At 36.5% G+C, this 25,898-nt stretch overlaps 1 protein-coding gene across 1 annotated transcript in view; it reads right to left on the reverse strand.

Moving 5' to 3' along the window:
* The window catches only part of PTPRM (protein tyrosine phosphatase receptor type M), a 434,879-nt gene that overhangs the window by 160,467 nt on the left and 248,514 nt on the right, over nucleotides 1-25,898 (reverse strand). The window contains exons 12-14 of the mRNA XM_062500964.1: nucleotides 13,187-13,460; nucleotides 12,010-12,046; nucleotides 6,795-6,869 (exon numbers count right to left, since the gene is read on the reverse strand). Coding sequence (XP_062356948.1) covers nucleotides 6,795-6,869; nucleotides 12,010-12,046; nucleotides 13,187-13,460 — 386 coding nt within the window. The remainder of the gene's footprint in view (nucleotides 1-6,794; nucleotides 6,870-12,009; nucleotides 12,047-13,186; nucleotides 13,461-25,898) is intronic.

Here is a 25,898-nt window from a genome sequence, read left to right on the forward strand (position 1 = left end):
TACACAAAAACTTCTAAGTGCTCAGCACTGACAAAATCAGATGAAGGGAAGGAAATAAAAATTCAAAATTTTTGAAAAATGAAGACTTGAAAATGCACAGATAGTGCCTTTCTCAGAGCTCTAAAATCATTTGGTTCTTGCAGCCAAACTCCCATTACTGCAGGAAAGAACATTTTCAATATATTGTCTGAAGAAGGTGTTAAAAACCTGTCAATAACTAGTTATGCTTGCATGGTGTTGAACTGTTACTCCAAGCAGACAAATGTAGCTTAGATACTTATTAAGATTTAAGTTATTTCAAGGAAACTAAACTGAGTGAATTACTGAAACATTATTTTGCCCAAGATAGTATGCTCTGTCACTTTTGGTTAAAGTTGACAGTATTACTTTCTTCTTTGCTGCACTACTCTGTTTAACTGTAACACATCTAAATGCTTGTCTATACATTAAAACAGAAGCAATCCATGTAACACTGCCTTAAACATTTGTCAAACTCTCCAGTGGTACAAACACCAGATTTTCAGATTTCAAGAACTACAGATTATTTTAGCCACAACTGGTCCCGCATTTTATCTCAACTTAAAATCCAAATTGCTTAGCATTTTATGAATACAGTGAAAAACTACAGACAGGAAACTTAAATTCACAGGGTTTTTTTTAGTTACTACTTTTATCTTGGAGTTTCTTTGTTTTCTCTTGTCTCTCCTTAATTTTTCATTGTGGGACATACAAAACATGTTGTGTTCCAAATATAAAAATCTGAGGCATATTTTTTAATATACAGAAATGAAATAACACACTATATGACAGCTATGCTTTAAAAATTGCCTACTGGTATTTTTGCGCTGTTTTAGGTTTTCTGCTTCTCTGTACATTGCTGATGTTGAAATATTTTGAAGCAGGTGTGGTACTGACCAGTACTAGCACTAAACAGATGGCAGAGATTCTTTAAGTTTGTTAAGACTTTATCCTGGTCATTTCATTCACATCACTACTTTCATGACTGGGTTTTGTGCTTCCATTCTCTTTAATGAAATTCAGAAAAGTTCCCTCTCCTTCCAGCCCAACCTCAAGCAGCGCCACAGATACCCTGACATGAAGATGACACATTACTAAGAGAACAGATTATTTTTCAAGCTAGAATGAACCAAAAAGACCCTTCTTCAATGGCTTACATTAAATTTGGATGGCTCTCTTTATGAAGAAGATATTAGACACTTAGAATCATATTTTTCTTTCAGGTATGTATTGGAATATTCAAACTTCCAGACTGGTTTTGTACTTGGGGGATGTAACACAGCTCCTGCAATGACTGACTAGTAATTCTGGGACAACCAACTTTTTAGCTCCTCTGAATAAAAGACAAACTGCTTCTACAGTGCAAAACATACCTTATTAGGCTACTTGTCTTTCCTAAAGGGTAGGGAAAGGTTGATACTTTCTTCTGGTTCATGGAACCATCTCCAGCTGTTCCTGTCCCAGGTCTGTAACACGCTGGCTCTGGCAATGCAGCACCAGGACAGCTGAAGAACCCACACCCCCTTGGCCAACCAAAAGCATCAATGGCCAGAGCAAATCTGCTGATATGATCCTCTGCAGCTTATCCTCCCTATTCTCTTACTTACATAGGGCAGCTGGAAGGGTCCCATTTCCAAAGAGTGTTAAAGGATCTATTATTTTAAAACATTAAGTGGAGTTCTTAATATAACTAATACAATCACACTGATAACTGACTTCTAATTAATTGGGCTCTTTATTGTGTACAGATGGCAAAGGCTTGTATTTGTATTATGGGTTATTTCACCATTTGTGAAATGTCATTAGCATTCTTTTTAGGTCCTCTTCGTCTTACTGGTTAACTTTAGCTCTTCTTCAGTTGCTCTGTGGAAAATGTACTTATGCTTAAAAGCATAGACGCTTTGGCTGCACTGTCTTACAGAAAACCTGACATTTGACTCTGTAATGTACGACGGGAAATAAAAGGGAGAAAAGGAAACAGCAGCTCCCATGGTACTGCTGTATCCTCTTAACATTTTCTTGTAACTTTACTGTTTTATAGACGAAACTGACATTGCAAAAATGACAAATATAACACATAAAAGAACAAAAATGGGCAATAAATCACAAGTGACACTCCAGCCCATTGAAATGCATTCAGCCAGTGCAGCAGAAAGTAGGAACATTTCCTTGTTTTGCATTCTGCTCAACTGAGCAAGAGGACCAGAATCCTAGAACAACTGGTACAACAATCGTTGGGCCCATCACATAAAAACAGGTTTAGAATTTCCCTTTGGAGAGTCAGATCCATTCTCATTCTGCTTTCCTTCTCATTTGACCTTGCAACAGCACTGCAATATGGCTTTGACATTACAGCACACAGATTCTTATTCTCCCCTGGATAACTATCCACAACTCCAACTAATGCAAATGTTGTTCGGAAGTATCAAGGCAAGAATAAACTTCTAAAATAGTGTACTGAGCCTGCAGACAGATATGTCTGCATGTAGGGTTTATATTACAGACACACCTAGGAAATTGTCTCAACTAGGAAATAGTGGGTTCTACATTGCCCAAAACAGCACTTCAAGTTTTAGCACGTCAAGAATACATCTAAATCAATGTTACATAGTTTAGGATGGAGAAAACATGAATGTGAATGTCTGCCCAGCATACGTTGTTATACGATGCACTGTAAAGCAAAACAATTGAGGTAAATAGCAAAACACTCCTCAAATTTATGCTGTTGGTTTTCATGTTAATAAAAACACTGTTTTCAGTAATGCAGTACAAAACTGGAGTAAATCCCTTGACATAAAAAAATTCCATGAAGCTGCAATTTAATCAATCAAAGATTTCAGTTTAGTTTTTTCACTTTTACAGTGGAATGGCTGAAAACAGAATGTAACCCAGAACACAACAATAAATCTTACTATGCAGTGAATGCACATCTTAAGAAATGGGCATATTTTATTATGGTGGTAATTTCATAAGGGAGGAGAAACCAACTGGGTGTATTTTATGACTGCTTTTAACTTCTTTATAAAATATGGTGATCATCTAGACCTTAAGGTCTGCAGGATAAAAAAAAAATAAGTTTTAAGCTTTTGCCCCATCTTAAAAAAAATAAAAATCTTCCCAATTGTTAAGTACCACTTACTTTATAAAACTCCTGACAGATCTTGCTGCATTTGATTTGCACCAAGAATTTAATGTGTGAAGAATGTGCAATACAGAGCTCTCTCTTGCAGCTGGATGTGTAATTAACAATGGGTCGTAAAAAGGGCGTTCTATGGAAATCAGTCTTAATAATAATATCCAGTGAAGTAGTGGCTGCTCCACTAAATCACAAATGGAAATACTTTAATTTAAATACAAGTAGCTCAGACATATTTCAACAATTAACAAAGTGCCTGACAGAATGAACACCCTAATCATGATTCCAAGCATGATATTTTATCAGAATGCTATGAACAAAATATATGAGGGCCAAGTGAATACCAAATACGGCCTATTTAAACCTATTAGATAAAGTGTCTCTTACGAAATACTGAAACAAACTGCAAATGATTTCAGTCTTTCTCAGAAAGATGGATTCGTTATTCAACTTTGAAGTTCAGGTCACACAGTCACATTTGTATGTGATAAGTTTTCTGATAACATTCTACATTATTTAAGCTGTATTTGTTATGAAAACATGGAAACAGTATCATGAGTACTACTATGCATGCATAATGGTTTTTCCTCCTAGACAGGTGTAAGATAGTTAAATATTCTCCATGTCAGAAGAAGGACAGGGTCAACTGAGTGGATTTCAAGTTAGTTACTTTTTCTAAGGTAACACAGAAAGCTAAACACCATCCCCCAAATCTGAATTCCTTGGCTACTAAGTAATTGGATCACTGATAATAATGTACTGACTAAAAATACTAATTTCCCTGTTTTGGTTTCTAAGAGTGAAAATCACACAGTTGCTTTTACAGTAAGTTATCTTATGCTATAACTCAAGGACAAATACACTGTAGGTATTTAAGTGGAACTGCAAGGAAAAGTTCTCTTTGCTACAGGCTGCAAAGGCAACCTGGAGTGGCTCTCAAGACATTTAGGGCAACTAGCCAGTAATCCTATAAATGGAAGACCAGTTATTTTCATGTGAAAAAGGAAGGAGAAAGGAAGGACAAAGAGAAATTAATAATGCATTGTTTGTAAACTGCACCAGTAATAGGCAAGATGAGTTGATGACGAGGATAGAGGAATGAGTGCAAGTAGAACTGGCTTTAAAGCTGAGCTGTATTATCATGGTATTTGTGAAGAGGAAGACCTTTCAAATTTGGTAACAATATTCAGAAATGCAGCCAAGATTTTAAATTTTCATTATGCAAGAAGCATCAACTTGCAGTGTAAAGAAACCCAAAAATGCCTTGCTTGACCTTCCATCTGCTGCTTATGTATCTCCTCAAATGCTAAAAGTTGAAAGTAATTTCTTGATCTCATTTACTTTGATTCTGAGCAAAGAAGTGAGGAGAAAGCACTGAACAGAAAATGCTAAGTGACATTTAACAGTTACAGCTGTAGGGCTTGTGGTAACTGCAGTTAGAAACAGCCCTATTCTTTCACATAAACAAATCCTTTTGCGAGTAAATCCTTTCCACAGTCTTGAAATTTACAGGAGAAAAATGTGGGGACAATGTGTATCACTCCCAGCTCCCTCATGTGTGGTCCAGTTTCTGTAAACCTCTTTTAAGAATACCTTTGTGCTTCTCATGGTTGCTGCAGATCCCAATACTGCTCTACTGCCCTGAAGTTGAAAAGCCTGCCTTAAGGACCCCTAGACAGGATGTCTCCCTAGAAAAACAGGAGTTTTGTTGCTGTCATGGGACAACCATGTGGGCGGGGTGAGGTTTCTTTGCTCATTATTGCAGTTGTGGCAAACGAGGAGGAAGATATTTCTTTCCTTTTGAGCACAGTCTTTCAATCATGAGATGGGGTTGGGAAGATGATAAGGATATTTCAAAGGCTTTCTAATACATTTCATAGATAACTATAGATGCTGTTGGCAGGTATAATTTGATACTTTCTTTTTCACTACAAATTAAGATTCTGGTAGAACATTTTTATTTTCTTTTCAAGAAAAAGGAAACAAAATTCACAGATCTGACAGACACCCACAGACTGCCAATGCCACCAAGGACAAAGCAATGAAATAAATACTTTGCCAGTTATCCTATGGTAGCCGTATCTCTTTTCTCTCACTGTTAAGTACTGTAGCCATCTCCTTCCTGTGGAACAGGCACTTCCCCCGTGTTACCTATAGCTACCCAGTTTTGCATTGAAACAAATAATAATAAAAAAGGAGAACATTTCAATCTCCACATGGAAAAATGTAGACACTTATTTGAACCCTGTGATGAAGAAATCAAAACTTGTTGAAGTTCAAGGATATGGAAGAGATCCAGCCTCTTCAATGCTTTATTTGAATTGTCAAGTAAAAAAATAACTGAGGTATAAAAATGTATGCAGACACTTGTGCCAAGCAGCAGTAACAAGAACAAGCTACTTAATGGCACTGTATAAGTATGTTATTCTGGTTAGTTCATACGTTATTACAAAATAAAACTATACATGCAGCAATTTTGTCTTGACTGACAAGGTCACTTGGGCGTTATGGATCACTCAGCTTTGTTATTATAACACATACCCCAGAATTAAAAGCTACAGCAGACACGTCACTAATCTTCTTATCTTGAGTGGAATCATTTAATTGCCTCTTATTGACTGCAGCAGTATCCAGACACCAGACATCTGAACTCCTCTCTTGAACACCCTGGTAGCAACATGGTAACAATGTCCTTTCCCAAGGAACTATGACAGTGTTCTTCATAAAGGCAACGATTTTATCCTACACTAAAAGCTGATAGACTAAGTTTACTTCCCCTATTACATGTTTCATTACTTCAGTTTCTAGAGTTTTTAATGCGCTTTGGTTCCATTTGAAAAGAAAAATGTTCGCAAATACCTGAAAGCTTCTAGGCATGTTTTTTTTGTGCGACAAAATCAATCATTACCTCAGGTTCATAGAGGTTTTCTGGCATACTCTGAGCCATCCTTCAAGCCACATACAGCCCAGTGATTGCTCCACTTGACTAGTGAGTTTACTTTGCCAATTAGATTTTAAATCCTTAAGTCTTGCTTATTCTCATATGTCACATGCTAGCTTGTTTTATTTTAATCCTAGAACTCGTGTATGACATAATGCAGAGGAATCTATTTTATTTTTTTATTTTAATTTCTTTTATATTGAAATTTTGCCAGAAAACATGATCTTCCTACCATTACACAGAAAAAAAACCTGAACCCACTAACACTAGATCTTTGTCCTAACTTGTACATGCGACTCTTGAGCCTAAGAGTCTAATAATTTCTAAATTATTTAGAAATTCTAGTGTCTTGATCTAATAACAGAGAAAAAAACAAACAGGTACACAGATACATATCTATATTCAAACTTTCATTTAATTTATGGATGGAGCAGGATGGGATCTCTTTATAACGTCAGGCTTGAAGGAACATTCCACAGGTCACACACACAATGGGCACATGCAGTGGAATCGTATGTACAGGGACGTGTGTGCAAGTTCTGGTGCCAAGCACACCAGAGAATTTAACAGAGCTGAGGAAGAAATTATGAACAGAAATAAACTGATCATGAGCAGAGAAGAAGAAACTGTCAAGGAAAAGGAGCCAAAGAAAAAGAGACAGAATGGGCACGATGACTTGTCTGTACTTGAACATCTGACCTGTTAGTTGGTCGTCGCCTGCAGCAGGGGCGATGCGAATGTATGGTGTTGTAAGCTGAGTCACGATTATCGCAGCTAAGGCAAAGGAAGAGTTCCAGGTCAGCATGCATGAGGGAAAAAAAAGCCAGACTGAAGCTACGCCAGCAAGAAGAATCTTGGTCAGTCATTTATTGTCTGAACTTAACAAATAAAAACCAAAAAACTCCCACAAATTCCTTTTCATCTTCAGCTGTTAGTGTGGTTATTCGGCAAATTAATAAGCTGTCACAGGTGACTTTCGTTCAGGGAAAGTCTCAAAGCACATTATTTACTGCATTTGAGGAAACTGGAGACTCTTTGGCTCCACTTGTCACAGCACTAAGCTTTCTAAGTAAAAACAAACTGATTATTCAGATTACTCTAATAAGAACTTCTTCAAGTAATATGAGCTAGTTTCATTTTTGTTTTCTTATTCTGTAATACTACATTTTTCCTACAATTTTTTCAAGGTGATTTTTATGTAAAGCATTTTTGAGCTAGTTAAGATTAATTTTTCCTGTACCCATTTGGGTCACTGTCCTAAAAATGTTCACACTACACATATACTGAATATTCAGCATACAGAGAATGACAGCTGAGAGGTGGCACGCCTTTTATTAGGCATGTGTGTAACTGTCCCAGGTCTGAGTTTCAAGTTCATAAGAAAAAGCTGAAAACCCTGACTTGTTTGTCCTCTGAAATATCCAGACTTTTCTGACAAAGCTGTAACAACCACTGTCTGCTACAGACAACTATTACCATGGCTCACATTAATAAAATCTGTTATTTCTTTGTTTTCCAGCAGTTCTATGATTGCCTCTAAATGGTTAAGCACGCTGTGATACATATATATTAAGGAATATAAAAAAAAATTAAAAGGTCAGATCCAACATGATGCAGCTGGAGAATGATGCAAAGAAAAAATATTGGAAAATTAAGGACAAAATTATATGAAAGATCACTCATTTACATAGAACAGCCTGGGTGCTATTAGAAATGTGGCAGCGAGAGAGAAAAATAGATCATCTACCATCTGCAGACAATTAAACTCAAAATTGCTGCTGCATAATATTTTGAAATATCCCTCTGCAACACTGAAATGCAGTGTTGATAGTAGCTTCTAGAGTACTGTTGCTATTGGATTTAAAATATTATAATATCCTTTTCTCTCTCATAATTAATGAAAGCCTTCCAATATTGCAAAATTAGAACAATGATGCCTCCCTCTTGAGAACTGCATTCTTAGGAGATAATCAAGATGTTTCTATCCAGACAGTATTGTAAGTCATACCAGGAAATACAGTCAATATAAATCACAAACCACCACAAAGTTGATAATAATAAACTTGGAGGAGTTCTGGAATGTTTTCAACTTAGTCTGTTGAGATTTTACAGTCATTTAGCTTGAAGAAAGAGTAGGAATATGAAAGCCATATTTCAAGCAATATATGACAACCTTTATTACCACCGGTACAAAAAGCTATTCCTGTTTTTTGTTTGTTTGTTTGTTTAATTATCTTGTCAAAAATAATGGGAGATGAAACCCTGCAGTCTCCCCCTTTGTATATACACCAAATAGTCCCAGAAGTCCCAGAAGTCCTTCTCTATAGAAAACTGAGATCAGGAGACTCCACATCATAATAATGTGCTGTATGATCCTTCTACCAACAACTGCAGTGGCAAAGGCTTCCTCTGACTTCATCAGAAGCAGAAGGAGAATTTTCAGCTCTACAAAATCAAACATTCTCATCCTAATTCATACTTGAAATCACTGCAATCAGGATTTTTATATGATCTCTAAAATAACACATTTAACAGAGGTTTTGTTTGCAAAAATGTAATGGCCATAAAACAAGATCATTTTTTAACAGGGTACAAACTGAGGTTGTTTAAAATATACTTGATGGAATGAGGAAGTATTATATAGCTGCTGACCTCAGACATGCATTTGACCCAGTAGAATTAGGCTGCACTTTTCTGGAGACAGGCTGCACTCTTCTAACAGGAAACCTGTCAATATGATAATAAGCTATCTGGTGCACTTGGTCTCTGATACAGCTACAAGGTTTAGTGTCTGCCAGCTGAGCACATGCCTGACAGTAAAACACATGCATTATTTTCCTGACATCAGCGGGAGGGAAAAGTGTACTCAAGGTACAGAACAGTTCTGCTGGATCTGGGACACGAACATTTTGCTTATATTACAGTTACAGATCTTTATTTTAACAAAAATTTTAAGAGTGTATGGTGGGCCATGGAATGAGCACTGCATGACAGTGATCAAATCAACCCTCAACGATCTTAAGAAGGTCTTGAAGGCACCAAGAACTTTATTATCTGGAGGTGAGATCATTAAAGAGAATTTAACTGGCAAGTGACATAGCTCTGCTTGTGACATGTTCTGAATCCCCTCACTGGTCCTCAGGGCATATTTCAAACAGGCTAACCACAGTGGGGTGGCTTGGCCAATCTCAGCTGGCTCAATGGAGCAGCTTGGAAGTTGCCTTGAGTGACCTTGATCCTAAGAAGGGCTCCTGATCCTAGGAATGGCACGGCCCTTCATCCAGTAAAATACTTATATGTCTACTTTAAGACAGAATAGTTGTGAAGTAATCAATGAAATTATTCTCTGTGTGCAAAATTAGGTGCATAACTGACTTGATTAGGGCCTTGCTGGTGAGAGCATGGTGCTAACAACACCAAGGTTGTGGTTTCAATCCCTGTATGGACCACACTCACTTAAGAGCTGGATTCGATTACCCCTTGTAATTCAGAATATTCTGTGAAAGCATATGGTTGCTCACACACATAGTAAAATCTAGAGTACGTCTACGGATTTCAATGGCCTACACAAGGCTGTAGGTATTTTCAGGACCAGACAGTAATTCAAAAGAATACCGCACCAGTTTTATGCATGAGTGGCCTAAAGCACTTCCTCTAGCTTTAAAAATCACCAAACTTGAACTTCTGAAGATAAGAGAAGCCCAAACTACAAATATTTCAGGAATCTTACTAGTATGTGAAATTAGATGTAGTACTGGAGAGCATTCCCAATCTTATTTGTCAGGAGTACCAGAGCACATAAATAGATGGACATAACAAGCACACAGAGCTTAAGTAGCTTACTGTCTAGCAACTACACTGTAGTCTAGAAGCTCAGTGGAAAATGGTGCAAGTCTAAGAAATCTGACAGATTGCAATGGTCAGAGCAGCCACTGCTTACTGAGCTACTATGTGAATGTACTGAGTTGCACTGAGCTGTTTGCAGGGATTGAACAGGAGAGGAGAATGGGAGAGCACAATTTTATGTCTGGTCCCAGTGCAGGTATATGGTGATTTCTGATCTACGGACACAGAACGTTTTTGCTGTTTTTTTTTCTAACCCAAATGTGGGAGGCCCAGAGAGGGGACAGAATTCTGCTTTTCCTTTAAGCACCTCTGTTAGGTCCAAAGGGAAAACATCTGTGCAGACAGCTACTTTTAATACCGTATTAAGATATGTCATGGTCTCCACCTAATTTTTTTTAATTAACAGATTAACAATATAATACAAGCATTCAGTTTAAAATCATGGAAATCAGTAGCCCCCCAGAAAATTTTGCACCAGAGACTATAAATACCATCAGGGATACCTCTGGTCTCAAAAAACCCTCACAACAACTTCTAACATTATTTTATTATGAAAAAATCTGAAGCATGCTTTCAAAACAGTAACATAGGCAGATTTTTTTTTAAAAAAGCTGCATTTCTCACATCTCCATTGCCAAATGGGTTAGCTCAAAGTATCTTGTTGCTATGGGAGCTATTCCAATCCACAAAGTTGCCCTCGCTTCTCAAATGATAGAGTAAAAACTTTCAGTCAAGTAATTTAAATAGTTGAATATCCATTAGTGAGCAGGCATACAAATCTTCAAGAAATTTAAAATCCATTCATCTAATAATCTTTTATGATTTCTGATGTAATGTAGTTCACTCCTGGTATCTCTGAAGCTACTTGAAAACAATACAGAATTTCACTTGTCTCTGGAATTAATCTCTCATCCGTATTATATTTGGGTTGAGTTCAGATATTTGGAAGATTTCTATGGATGAGTAAGCAGTCAGTTAGTAAATTAAAATGACAACTACTTCCCTTGGTTTGGAAAAGAATAGAAGCCAGGAATCAGTTTGAAAAGGCATAAAAATGTATTTGTCACATTAGGGAGTATCCAAACTTTCAATAGGGGAAATTTTATGCTAACATTTCTGTTACTTTAAGCAATGACATTCATATCCACCCCATTTACACTTGGAGGTGGTGATGGAATTGTGATGTCTACATTGTAAAAGAAATCATGGTGGAACCAGTTCCATCAGGGATAGTCACTGTGACAAGCATGATGTCCTGCAAGGTGCAGCAGTATAGGGATGAAGCAGTTTTTGTTTCATGCTCTTGCCAGGTGCCCAAACTGCCAGGTGGTATTACCTGTTCCTACTCACAGCAGCATGTTCTTTCCTGTTCCTCTACTACAATTTCCAAGTAAGTTATACTATTTTATCACTTCATTTTCAGCCCTTTAAGCTGCCACCAGCTAAAGGTACTAAAAAGGTGACACTACAAAGATATCACAGATAAATCTAGCCCCCAAAGATAAATAGATCAACAATGTATTTATCTTTCCCTGTCTGGAGACAAAACCTACAGCCAGTACTGTCCCACTTATACATATTTATCTCACAAATGCTACTATCATGTACTGACAGTCAAGTAAATATAGCTGATATGTCTCATTAAAATGAAGAACATGATTTCTCCACTTCTTTTTTATACAGTAATTAAGTTAAGGTAATTGCTTATAAATAAGGGGATATATAGGCAGCTAGTAGGTACTCTGCAACTGGCCATTTCACAACTCTACTATATATATATATATTCAAAATCTTTATTGTGAGATCATATAAAAACCCACAGAATATATTTTAAAAGCCCTGTGTTCAAGCAGACAACCAAAAGTAATTAATATATTTATGATTAAAAACAAACAAACAAACAAATTTCTTAAATCCCAGGTAAGGATGCAAATGATTCTATGAAAAGTCTATAATATGTTTTGTGATCTGTTTTAGCAATATAAACACTTCTGGAAGTTTTCAAACATCATGTCAGGGGACTGTCAACAGGCTGAAATACAGAATACATGACATAATACAAACATACCTTTTGTGGCTACCCTGACGCAGTCGATTTTAGTTTCCTGTGTCAAATAAAGAGGAAAAAGGTCACATCTTGTGTTTCTAGACAGAGAAAGTCATCCATAATTCTATTCTTATAAGTCCTGATAAAATGTCAAAGCAGAATGTGCCTCATTCTGTATTTAACTGCTTATTAGCTAACTCCAAATTATATTCATAATATGGACAAACACTGCTTAGGTATGGAATGTAAACATTTCACTTAAGATTCCTCTAAAAGTAGAAAATGTGAAAGATATTCTCAGGAACACATGTAAATGCTCAGCTTTTTAACTCTGGCAACAGAATGACCTTGGGAGATTCTTCTTTTTCTTACAGAAAGTATAGTTTGAGGCATCATGTTAGACAACTTTAGAAAGAAAAAATAATCAATAGTGTTTCACATTTGTGCACTGTCGGTGCACTGTGAATGAGGGACTATTATGGTTTCTGGCAGAAAACATTTCCAGGCTGTCAGCACAGACAGCCAAAGCTTATCAAGAACTGAAACGCTCTGGGTAGGTCTGTCCAGGAAATGAAAAACAATTCCAGGAAGCAGAATTCTGATGAAGCATGATCTGTGAGATCTTTTTACACATTTTTAATTTCAGTTCCATCTAATTATTTTTATTTTCCTTTTTAATTTGTTTGCATAAAGGGTAAAGGGACAAAAAAAAAAAGTGATTTCTAATTCAATCTGGGACAACCAAATGAGAAAAAGGGAGACCAAGATGTTACAAACTAAGCTAACAGGACTGGACATGCCAAGACAGATGTGCTAAAATCAACAATTGTGTTTGGCTTAAACGTAACAAACAAATCACATTTTCTTGTTCAAAGCAAGAAAAAAAAACAAAAAGGAAGAAAAAAGCCAGTCAAACACAGTCAGTGGATAGCTTTTAGTTAGTAAGACAGAATGGTAACATACTACTTTGCCTGCTCACTACTGACAAAATGTGTGGTTTCCCCCTCCTCCTTCCTGTAACCTTTAATCATTAAGCAATATTGTGTTAGGAAAACTGCTATTTTTTAAACTCACTGTGTTAAATTTCACGGTTACTTCATTTTCTCATTAGCAACTAAATTGGGCATCCTGCTAGTTGATGCCAATCATTTATTTACACACAAACACTGTATAAAATCACGCCTGTTGCAAGACCTACCCCATTGGCTCTGCTAGCAGCTTGAAAATAGATGCTGTAGCTCTTATGAGGAAGAAGAGGCGTATTCCAGAAACCACTGTAGGTTTTGTTATCACCAATAGTAAAAGGCTGGGCAGCTAGTAAACCATTGGCTGGAATCTCTGCAGCGAAGTAGTACTGGGAATTCAAGAGTGAGGCATTCTGGAAATGAATGGGCACTGGGTAGCACTTTAGGATTTCAGTTGTCTTTTTGGTCCTCCGTGGGCGCTCTTCCTCAACAACGATTTGATAGACACTAGGAGTGTAGAAAGGAAAGAACAAAAGAAACAGAGCTTATTTTCAAACTTGGGCAGTCAAACCATACTAAAACCATAATAGCATACCAATATTTACTGGAAAAAAAGGACTGTTAAAATCAAAAAACACAGGAAGAAAATTAAATTTTAATCTTCAGGTGTATAAATTTGTGAATAGATTCATACTTTCAAATTCATTTTGTTCTGGAAAAACAAAATTAGCCATACAAACCACAGATTTTCACACAAGTGAATGTACAACACATTTTCTTGTTCAAACTTTTGTACAGAAAAAGTGTGCTTCATCAGTGCTAAAATATGGAATTAAGTATTATTTTGTTCACCAAAGCAAGATAAAGCTATAGAGTCCCTTCTCTAATCTGTTTAATTTACCTAAATGAAATTAAATAAGTACTAACATAAAAATGAAGTCATAAATTACAGAGAGACAGGGACCAGTGTTTGCTTAACTGTTGATATTACGAGTATTTACAAAAGCACAAAGTAAAATTCCAGTGGCATATTGACTATTGCTGAGCAAGTATAAAACACTTTTTGATGGAAGTTATTATCACTCAGCAAAGCACTTTTACACATCTTATAGATAACCATATCTTTCAGTTTCTGCATTCTGCAGAGCAAGTCAGTTTGCACTTGCAGTCTCTGCTGTACTGGGACTCACAGAGAACAGTCCATTCCTCTCCACTGTAAAGGTGCTATGGACATTCAAACAGGAACAAAGAAACTGCAATTTCTGCTGTATATGCAAACAGTGTAATCATTATACCCTTGAAGTTGCTGTAAAAGACTGAGTCAGTATTTTTAAATCTGTGATGTGGGAAGTCCATATCTCTAAAGAGGACTGGCTTACAAGTTTATTGCTTCACTGGAGACCAGTGGTTCTTAATCAGTATTTGTCTCCTGGAATCTCGAATCCCAGTAAACAAATCAGTCTAGATAACTGATGTCAAAGTGGCAACGTGTCCACATTTTTGCATATCATCTACACCCAATAAAAAATTATGATCTTTCAATTTGACAGTTCATAAAATCCAGCAATCTCTGTGTAGGAAGTTTCTTAAAGATGAAATATCCAGTCTTCTGATGTGATATTCTGTCATCTGTAGGTAGAAAAACAAGTTTACAGAAGATTCTGCCCAAAGTACAGGGACACATGGGCTGAGCTCCTGCAGGACCATCTTGGTCTGGACCCAACAGGGTGTACTGGCTTATTCATATCCCTGCACATCTATGGCTACATCCCTTCTGAAGGCAAACCTGGTTAAGAAATAAAAGGATGGACTGTCCAATGGCAGGAGGGATAATACTTTAAGCAGCCTGGTCTAGGGGAAGGTGTCCCTTGACCACATCAGGGTTCAGAATAAATGATCTTTAAAGGTACCATCAAACCCAAATCATTCTATGATTTTATAACTCCACCATTTAAGGTTTTTCGAGTCTTCATAATCAAATATCACCAAGGGGCAAAAAATGACAATTTTCTTGACCATCTTAGTGTTTTTTTACCAGGCTTACTGATCATGTGCCACAGACCCTGATGACTGTATTTTTAAGATCTAGCATCTCCAACATGAGATGCTGGACTTCTATGCTCACAAGAAATGCTCAGAAAGTAAACACTGAGAATGCAATCAATCAACCTTGTCTTCTGCCTGATTTAGACTTTTGACGTGGTGGAGCTTTATTTTAATGTTAACACACTTAAACCTATCTGCTTTTGTGAAGATGTCTACACTCTACAGTTCTCAGAGAACTGAGCAGAAAGAAGGTGCCTGCTTTAAGGTCATCCTAATTGCTTCTCAGACTCCATTGACTACAACAACTAAATACTCAACTTGCATGTAAACATCTGAAAGTGGACACTCAAATTTAAATGTTTTAATTTAATGCTGAACTTCAAGCAGAAATCTAACTATGCATAAATTTAGTCCAGTCAGGGACACAGAAATGTCTTGAGGGTTCACTTGAAGGCCTCTGCCTGCACGCTTTGCAGCTCTGTGCAACAAAGAGATATTCTGCTTCATATCCAGCAGAAACATTTTCATTAGTTGATTAATTCCATGCTGAGTAGTAAATGAAGGTCAATCCACAGTAATCTTTCTTTGATCCTGTGGGAACTGATTTGCAAAAAAAACTAGCCATGGAATATCTACATTACAATCTTGTTTTTTTCTTACAAATCAATTTTTGACGTGATTTTCACAATTAATTTTCTAGAACAAACTATAGTTGCTTAGAACTGGGATTCCAAGCTACTTTGAAGACAGCATATTGCTCCCCTAACTTAATTTGCAATGAATCTACTATAAATACCACTTGCAAACTTAAATGGAGCATAGGAAAAAAAAATGCAGAAGGTAATGTAAACATTTATTCTTGCAAGGTAGTGAAGCTGGATACGCTTGCCTAATACTGCAGCAATGTAAGAATCCCTCAGTTTCACTAAAGCATGACGGATAGTAAACTAAATTACTTCTTTCTTGAAGCAGGCCTGAATATAAGAGGGACTTCAGACTAGATGAGATAATATGAGCTGCTTCTGTACTGGCTGAAATGAGGATTCTCCTAATTTTTCACTCAGTGATTAAAGCAAAATGGTTGACATTTTAGAAACAAATCTGCCATTAACTGCTCCTTTTCCTGTGGTAAATCCGTATTTAGTTATACTACAAGCACTACTCCTTGTATACCTTTTAGATGTCTTCCATTTACTCATTTTCAGATACTTTAAAGAAAGAAGTAATTTGACTGGAGCAATTTCAAACTCAAAATGTCCTTTAATCCTTACTCCACAAGACAAATTAGATTTGCAACCATCTAGACCTCAAATCTATTTGCTCTTTAATAATTTAAGCACTGAAAGGTCAAACAACTCTTTTCTGTTCCCCTTCATCAAAGTCCGAGTACTAATGAAAAATAACTAAATCCTATCTGCTGGCCAATTTCCACACACTGCTGTTTCTCTGATGTCAATTAACACATTATGAGTACCTGGGTCAATGGAAACCAGATGAAATTTTACCAGTGATATGTTTTACATTTGTACAGATGAGATCATCCTGCTAATGAATTTTACAGAATTAACCCAATTACAATTATAATCCAAAAGCTTTCCCTAGTTCTTACAATTAATATTGATTTCTTCAATATGTAACAGCTGGACTGCCTACTCTGAAAAGGGTTCAAGCTCTGTGAATTGAGCTAGCTGTGTGCCACGACTCAATTACGCCTCTTATGTCTTAGTCAGGTTTCTGGCTTGTGTGAAGTTGAATTATTCCTTTTCCACACCTCTACATTTCAGAGAATAAAGTCTTCCTATCTATAACCCAGAAAATAAGTTTTACACTAGAATGAAAAGTACCAAAAGCATATCGGTTATCAGCAGCATTTAGACTGATTTTTCTGAAGGAAAGAAATGTAATTTAAGTATAATTCACATTACACCTTTTTACTATAGAATTTCAATACCTTGGAAATTAAATACAAAATTTATTTTCATATAGACTGGTTTGCTGTTACATTAAGAAAGGAACACACGGCAGTTATTTTTAACCTAGGATTCAAATGCTTAAAATTTGGGGATTTTAAAAGGTGTATGGAAAAAGAAAAAAAAAAAATGTAATTTTTACACTGCTTTTTATTTTAACAATTCCAAACCAGTTCCAAATTTAAATGATTATGCAGAGATACAGATCTGAACATGATACTTTAACTTTTATTAGAAATTAGACATAGCAGGTCTCTCAGATATTTATTGAATTTGGATAGCTTGAATTGGAATAGTGTGTCAATGTCTGACAAATATACTAATTTTTTCAGATTTGAAAAAGAGACATGAAATCAGAAAGAAAACATGTTAGTCTGGTAATAAAAAATGCTCAGAATACTTGGACAAATGACAGTTTTAAAGAAGACTTAAGTATATATCTAGATTTAGCTACGTGAGATCATGGGTTTAGGTAACCTCCTGAATCAGGACATTATTCCACATTACTCGAATGCTGTAAATAAAATTTTATTTAATCAAAGTCTCACTCAATGTTCCAAAATAACTTCCCAAGAAGGACGTATTGGATGCAAATGTGAAGTTCAGAATTCTTCATACAGGAGTCCTTAACATGTACAATCTAGGCATTTATTGCAACTTATTAATCTAAAATTACACCTAATTCCAAATTACAAACAAAGGGAAAACAAGTTTGATTACTTCATTATCAAACTGTCAGCTCTGTTTTGTCTCTCTAAAGCAGTCTTGATGCTTTACATAATTGAAGCATTAAAGAAATTTTTTAGAATTAATTTCACAGAAAGGAGATGGCCTCAGGAACTGAATATAGACAAAGACTACCTGAATTTATTTACTAGCCTTAATACAGCTGCTGTGTGTGATCCTAGGCTAGCCAATCAACTACTATGGGCCTCAGAAATCCAGCTGTAAAATGAGAACAAAAAACTTTCTTATTCCATCTGGCCTGCTTCAACTGTTTAAAACCTCTTCAAATTCTTCTTACTATTCTTGATTTTGTTTTTCCCCTAGGAAATGTACAAAGCTCTTTAAGGTCCACTAAGAGTACTCTGATCAGCTGTGCAAACTGTTGGGCTACCTTTGCAGACTGTTATGGTGGCACTCTTGAGCCTGATTTGAAGTTTTCTGCTCACTGTTTTAAGTTCATGCTTTATTAGAAATATATGAAACTGGTACTTTTAATAGATTTATTTCTGTACTTTGACTTGCATGCTTGCTTTGTTTCAATGCTTACAGAATAGCAACAACAACAAACAACAGAATAACCCTTAATCTACATACTGACCACTAGTTCAGTTACTCATTCCCACAGCCCTATTCATCTGCATACTAGAACCATTTCACTGCATTCTTCTACTAAAATAACAGTTCCAATAGAGAGCAAAATTAAGAAACCCAAACCCCACCCCATTATCTCAGTTCTGAGTCTATGAATTACTTGATTGCTCAAACTGTAAGAGTCCCCACAGCTTGTAGGTCCCCATAGTCTCAGCGAAACTTCTGTAGACCCTGAAAATTCTTCTATCATACTGCCATTGAAATTTTTGTTTTGCTCATGTTTTGCATCTAAAACTTCATGTATCTTTGCTCATTGTGTGTTATGCCCAACATTGCTTCTTGAAAAGAATACAGCCTTTGGACAGTTTTTTCTGTATAGCATGCAAAGTAATTTCACCTCTGTCATCAGTTGTCTCTGACATGGTTGTATCATATTTATATGGATTAACACAGAAGATATGCCTCTATTTCTCCATGTCCTACTATTGCACTAGATTCTTGTAATTCATCCTGTAACTTCAAGTTTTACAGTTCTAGAAATTTTATGTAATTATACATATGTAATGTACCTTGAAATGGAAGAGGGAAATTACTCTTTAAAGGACAGGAATTAATAATTTATGGTTAGCAGGAAAATAGAAAAAGGCTACAAGAAATTGCCACTAACTCTCCTCCTACTGTGCAAGAGCCTGTATATTTATTATAGGTGGATTACACAAAGGTGATGAACAACCCCCAATTTATCAGGTGTCTCACCATCACAGCTACACAGGCTTTGCCAATGGGTCAGGAGTTCTAGGAACACCTAATATACAGTGAATAAAAGATACTCTATGCAGTCATTTCTAGAACAGATTCAATGCCAGAAAACCAGCTGAATAGCAGTCCTGTCCTGCTGACCACTGTCCCTGTGATCACTTTGCATATTTTATCAAAGGGGAAGCACACATGGTTCAGCTCTGGACTAGAGGTAAGACCAGGGAGTTTTTGATTAGCAGCAGGACAAATGAGTATACCTACTAATGGTGGAGAAGACTGTTTAAGGCAGCTGCCTCTATTTCAGGGATATTTTATTTGGGAGATCAGAGATTTTCTGGGCTTTATGCAAAATGCAGCATTGCCCACTGTAGCTTCTAAAAAAAGTGAAGAAGCTTAAAAAAATCCTTGTAGGAACATAATGTTCAGACATGAAAGTACAGAACTTAGAGTGAAGGAAAACAAGCAGACTAAACAAAACCTCTACATTGATGTTGCTGTACCAATGGCAACAACAATGCCAGCAAGTATTTTTAAAATCATACATTAATATGTGATTTATATAAGGAGTAAAAAGTGACTTAGGCAATCCTGCAAATAATATTCACACAACACATAGTCATCAGAATTCTTGCAATGGTTCCCACTTAAGCACTTAACATATCAGTTTAGAGGTATATTGCTTTCTCCTTTGGGTGAGTGAAGGGAGCCTTAAATCCTTCTAGCTTTATGGAGTGAAGGGAATCTTAAATCCTTGTAACTTTTTGTTTGCATCTTTACTTGAAGGTAGGAGGTTCCACGTAAACAAAAGCTTCACAATCTTTGGCAGGTTTCTAACTCCGTGCAACAGTTGTTGCCTCACAAATGTAGGAAAGGTGCTAAGTAAATAAAATACTTTCTACTAGAGGCTTGTTCAAATAAAACACTTTGTGCTAGTGGCTTGTTCAAATTTGAATGGAGAAATTCTACTTCCACACCTTCCTTTATTTACTACTAGCTTTGCAGGTCAAGAGGTAAGTGGTTAGATTCTCCAAGGCAGGGCCTGTCTTCATTCTCAGGAAATACTATTACTGGCACCTGAAATTTTCAGCCCATGGGGAAAAATCAAATTCAAGAAATCTTCTGGAATCAGACCTGGCATGAGCACAAGAGAGACTAATATTATACAATATTATATGACCTCCATTGTCATGCAAGGAGCCCTATTTCTCAGATCAATCACAGCAGAAATACCTAAACGGCTGTAAAGGAGGAGATAAGACAGCTGAGGTTCAGTCCCTAGAGATAGTGCCAAATGTAAACTCTCAGGTGTCGTAATAAGCTTTATCTTCACAGACCCAAGTCCACTGGGGAACAGTATCTGGTTTCTAATGTAAAACTCCTAAGCTGCTTTGTGACTGCCCAACTCCTTTGTACGGACCGTCTCAAAGACTTAAAAGTCAGCATTTATGAAGGAGATTTTATGGGAAAAATACATCCAAGCAAATCTCTCCTTAGCATTCCTAAGGTTTTATACAGGAAATCCTGACAATTTTTTCAAATGGAAAGCATGATGTCACTGGAAGTTCAAGATATTTTTCTTGTTCTTTCCTCCAAGGACAGTCACCAGGGGAGGATATGACAACAGGTTCAATTCCTTTGAGAAGGAAAACATTTGCTACACAAGATCTTAATTGCAGAAGAGGCAGATATGCTCTGAAAATGGTAATTTAATGGCCACCATAAATTCGTAATACATTCAAATTATTTTTTTCCAGACACAGTAGAAATAATACATTTCTCTTTTGCAAATCTGGACTCCTTAGGATTTAAAGGACACATCAGAGCTTTGGCTCAAAAAAATTGCATGAAGAAAATTTGCAAGGAAAAGGAGACAATGATGCATCCTCCTTCCACTTTCCAGTGGCCAGATTGGTGCCACCTAGTCCTGATGACACCAGGTGTTAACCTTTTTGTCTTATTTCTTAGTACCGAGATTCATTGTTTTAGAGAACCTAAGCACTTGCCAGGGGCAGAATGTGTCCAGCAGATCTTCAGCCTTGTAATTGCAGGCAGCTGTAACACCATTCACAAAACTTTTCTCAAATGTTTCTGCCTTTAGATTCAGTTATCACAAATGACAATCCACAATGTAGTTTTGTTAGTAGAGAAAGAGAGAGAGAGAATGAAAAATCTTACAAGGATTCGGTTTGTAATATTCTTATTTGGCAGGACAATAAAGGCTGAGGCAGTAGATAATCTGTACTTGGTTATACAACATAAAGCCTGCTGATGGACTGTAATTTTAAATTTGTTCCATCCATCCTTTGCAAAAAAGTCAGTAAATTCAATACATATGATAACCTACACTTGTTCCAAAGAAGTATTAGTTTATGATGTAAAGCATATTAAAATTTTTAAGAACTATTTGCCCAACACATGCATAAGTGGTGGTTAGACATAAAACCAACAATAATTGTGGCACAAGAGACTGCTCTGTTGTTAACTAAGATTGGTTAACTAGCAAGGGAATCAAAACTGTTCTCTCAACCCTCCCACCTCCCCTAATCCTTGATAAATATTGATGAAATTATATTTTTACCTCTCTGGCTATACAACCCCATGGTTAATTATTTGTAATTAAATACTGGTGCCAAACTATTTCTTGGGAGTGTTGTTACTGCACTGGCCTACAAGAGTGACTGCCATAATTACCACAAACAGGATGACAAAGATGACAGGATGCAACTATGTTTTCAAAACTACTATGGACATTGCTACACCTGAAATTCCTTAATTGTCAAATAAGAGTTTCCCCATCCCTACTGTTCCAGGGGCTGAGTACTGCTCTATACTAATATGATCCAACTGATAAGACACAAGGTACTTGCAATTGAGCATACTTAGAAATAACCACATAATTCTACCTTTCTTTTTCGTCTACAAGGTAATCCTATACACCTCTTTGTTATTTTGTAGGGGAAATTTTTAATTATGGTTTCTTCTGCTGAAAAAACTAAATATTATAAAATATTGCAGGCCACAACCCCCCCCATGATCAGAAATACAATTTTTCTGAAACACTTATAATTTCACTGTAGCTTGTACTCTCCATTCTTAATACAGATTTATGTATCTGGCTGCTTTTTCATCAAACTCAAAAATGTCAAGAAAATATATAAATTTTGTACATAGCCTCTAGACCTGCACAATACAAAGTGAGTACAAAATGTGAATAAAATTAAGCCTACCAACACAGTACTGTTTCACAAGGAGCTCAAAGTAGTTTTCTAAAGGTGCAAGTAATACGATGCAAGAGAGACCTGGCTCTATAGCCATGATTTCTTTTAGCTGTTAAATGCTGGACAAGAAAAGGACATCTCTGACTACAGAGCTCCCCTAACACGCCCCATACAGTATCAATGAGATCAATCTGCTAAATCCAGGCTGCGAGTGACAAACTAAGAGGGGCACCTGAGACCTGGCAATGCATTTTGGTGGCGGTGGGTTTTTCCCCCCTTGGGTGTTTTTGGGTGTTTTTTTTTTTGGTTGGTTGTTTTTTTGGTGGGTTTTTCTGTGTTGGGTTTTTTTTTTGTTTGTTTGTTTGGTTGGTTGGTTTAGTTTGTTATTTTTCACAGAAAAAGAAAGAAATGTTGCAGACAAGCAATTGTGCATGTGAAAAGAGAAAAAAAGAGAAAGAGAAAAAACACAACTAGGAAAAGATTGAAATATTCAAGAATACAGAAGTTTACACTAGGCAGGAATGTAGAGAAGAAAATAGCATATAATGTACAGAAAACAGCCTGACATGCATCATCCTGTTTGGTAAATAAGAACTGAAAATAAAAAGCAGCAGTAGGAAAGATAAAATAAAAATGAAGTCTACCTAATATAGATAAACTTTAAACAAAACATTTTTAACAACTTACACCCAACTACTTTTTTATAAATTACACACAGTATGTTTGTAAAAGGTGTTTGATTTCATAGCTATATTATGAAGTCAAATAGCTTTTACAAACAAATTGTGCATAATTTATAAAATTACTTTATTTCACAGTAGAGTTGAGAAACCATATGATATACTTTCATAAGCTTGGGGAGGGGGGGATTTTTATCCAAGAATGACTGCCTACAAGACCACTTTACACTCATTATGATTTACTAAGCATTGCTTTTAATTGCTCTACCAACTGATACTTGGCTTCTTCCATGAATAACTATGTTAAATGTAAGCTCATAATCTTTTTGATAGGTATGTCACCATTAACTTTTTGGCAACAATAAATCATCTCTGTTGACAGCTGTTTCATGTTTAAGGGACAAGAACATCCCATTTACATCAACCAAGTATTGGGTTTTTTAAAAGGCCATTCGAAACAGAAGATGTTTCAAAGCCTTATAAATAGAACTAAAACACTACAAGTTTTACTGCAAGAAATCCAGAGTGCTGTAATCCCATCTCTATTCCATGTGTCATCCATGATACCTAGCTCCTACCTTCAGTATGCTCAGCTCCTTTTAGTATCTCCCAAACACTGGCTGGAAAAGAGGAGACACATGCTGTGGCTGCTTCTGGGCTACATATTGGCTTACTGATATGTGAATTGTAGCTCTGTGCTGATGGACCACATGAAATGAACTAACTCATAATCTAACACAGCCTAACCCTACAGATGCTAATCTCTGCTTTCACAGAGATTGCAAAGTATGTGAAAAACTTACTACTTATGCAACATTCAAACTATTGCTTGAAAATGTCCAAGTAGTCCAGTATTAATGAGGGAAGGAAGGAACATACAGGCAGATGGAACAGGATGATACTTAAGACTTGTTTACTTAGGAAACCAGGAAAAAAATCAGGTGTAAACTTTAACTTATTTATCAGTCAGAAGTTTAATTCTGATCTTGGACATGTAATATAGCACACAGAAGACAAGGAATACTCCCTTTCTTCATTTTACCAGTGAAAAGTTTTATTCCTACTGAGTAATGACTCAGTCCCTCTAGGAACCAGATAGTATTGATCTTACTCCACAAGGCTTTATGCTCTTAATTTAAACCCAAGCAGCAATATCACCAGCTTAAATGATTCTGGTATAAACTGAACTAACCTAAAGCTTCAGATCCTCCAGGGCTTTGAGACTGACTTCATTACTAAGCAGTACAAAACAGGGATGCCTCTGACTTTCTTTATAGTCGTCTGACAATTTGCCTTTAGAATTAAAGCAAACCACAGAAACATTGTGAAATTGCTAATTCCACAAAATAGTCCACAGAGCCACTATTCTGAGATCTTCTGGTGGTCAACAGGGAAAAGCTGAATAAAAAAAATAAAATAATTTTCAAAGAGTAAGCTATACATTCAGCTGCTTATTAAGCCACTCCTCCCCATTGCCAAGTTGTTTGCAATCACATATAGGTATCCTTTCCTCTTTTTCTTTAGATTACTTCAATTTATTTTAACTTGAGATATAGTAATGAAGAAAGCATTATATATTGACTTACAGAAAGTGAACCACACTGTCCCTACCCCACCAGAAATAAAACTGTGCTATCATCTGCATCAATCCCCAGGGCTTGATCCCCTAAGTCATCCTTCCCACCACAGCAAGGCTACGCTTTTCTGTAGCCAGAAACACACTGCAGTTCCTCTCCTGACCATGAGAGGAGGCTTAGCTCCTCTTCATCTCTGCAACAGAGCTCTCCCTTGGGGAAGAAGGGCCTACCATTCTCTAAGCAGCTTCACTGTGATCAAACAACTAAAAATAATTTTAAAAGAAAGCTGCAGGTTTAGATTTCAAGAGGCTATTTCTGCTCTTAAAGAAACAATGAGCAAGCCATTTCAAGTGCAGAGCTTGTTCTATACTATCCTGCTAGTGATCTGTCCTTAATTTGAGTACTTTTTCCACTAATCATTTATTCAAAGCAGTGAGGGAAGAAGGAAGAGGGTAGGAGGGACGTGGGGAGAAAGAGGGATGCAAAGGAAAAAAGGGAGAGACAGAAAGGGAGAGGCAGAGGGGAAGGGAGATTTCTGTGTAAAATCCTGCTGACAACAGGGATGCCAGTTAATCACAAGTTATGTGGGAAGTTTTCATAATGAAAGCCACCAATCATCAAAGTTATCTAGCTTTATGAAACAGTTCTCTCCAATCTTATTTACAGATATTTATATGGTAAGACTTTCTCCATCTTTCAGAATTTGTATTAAAACCACCTTATTTCCATCAGAATAGCTTAGAGTAACACCCACCATCCCCTTGGTATGCAGTGTAGCGCAAATAAATTAGTTTGGTTTATTCCAGTTTAAAGGACAAATAACAAAACATCAACAAAATATCAACTTAGATATTCAGATTTTTACACTGGCCATGCTGTGGAGGTCTTTGTGCTTGGCAGAGCTCAGAGGACAATGTGTAAAAAAGAGTGTATGACCTAAACTGGTCTTGCTCATAAAATAACTGCTCTTGCACAGACCAGTTAATAGCTGGTCTTGCACAGACCATTTTTGTTAGATGCCGCATGTCTGATACAATAACACAACACTCAATATTTCAGTCTTGTAACTTTAATTTCTCTTTGTCCTGGCTTGATCAGGATAAGATCAGTTCTAAATTGTCTTGGAATATTAGCTGGGTACCACAAATTTATTTTGTATTCTCTCAACCATAACTCATTACATGGAACTTGCTTGGCATCAATAAGTCACTATGGCTTTTGTGTGTGTATGCGTGTGGGAGCGCGTGTGTGGCTCAATACCCTGCTGCTAGGCTATTTAGTGATAAAATCTGATATAATAAAATATTAATTACAGCTGAAAGGTTGGGCGAGAAATATGAACTCAATTACAGTCCCATATTGTGAACAAAGGGCATGG

Source organism: Cinclus cinclus, chromosome 1 (genome assembly GCF_963662255.1).
Source record: "Cinclus cinclus chromosome 1, bCinCin1.1, whole genome shotgun sequence".
NCBI lineage: Eukaryota > Metazoa > Chordata > Aves > Passeriformes > Cinclidae > Cinclus > Cinclus cinclus.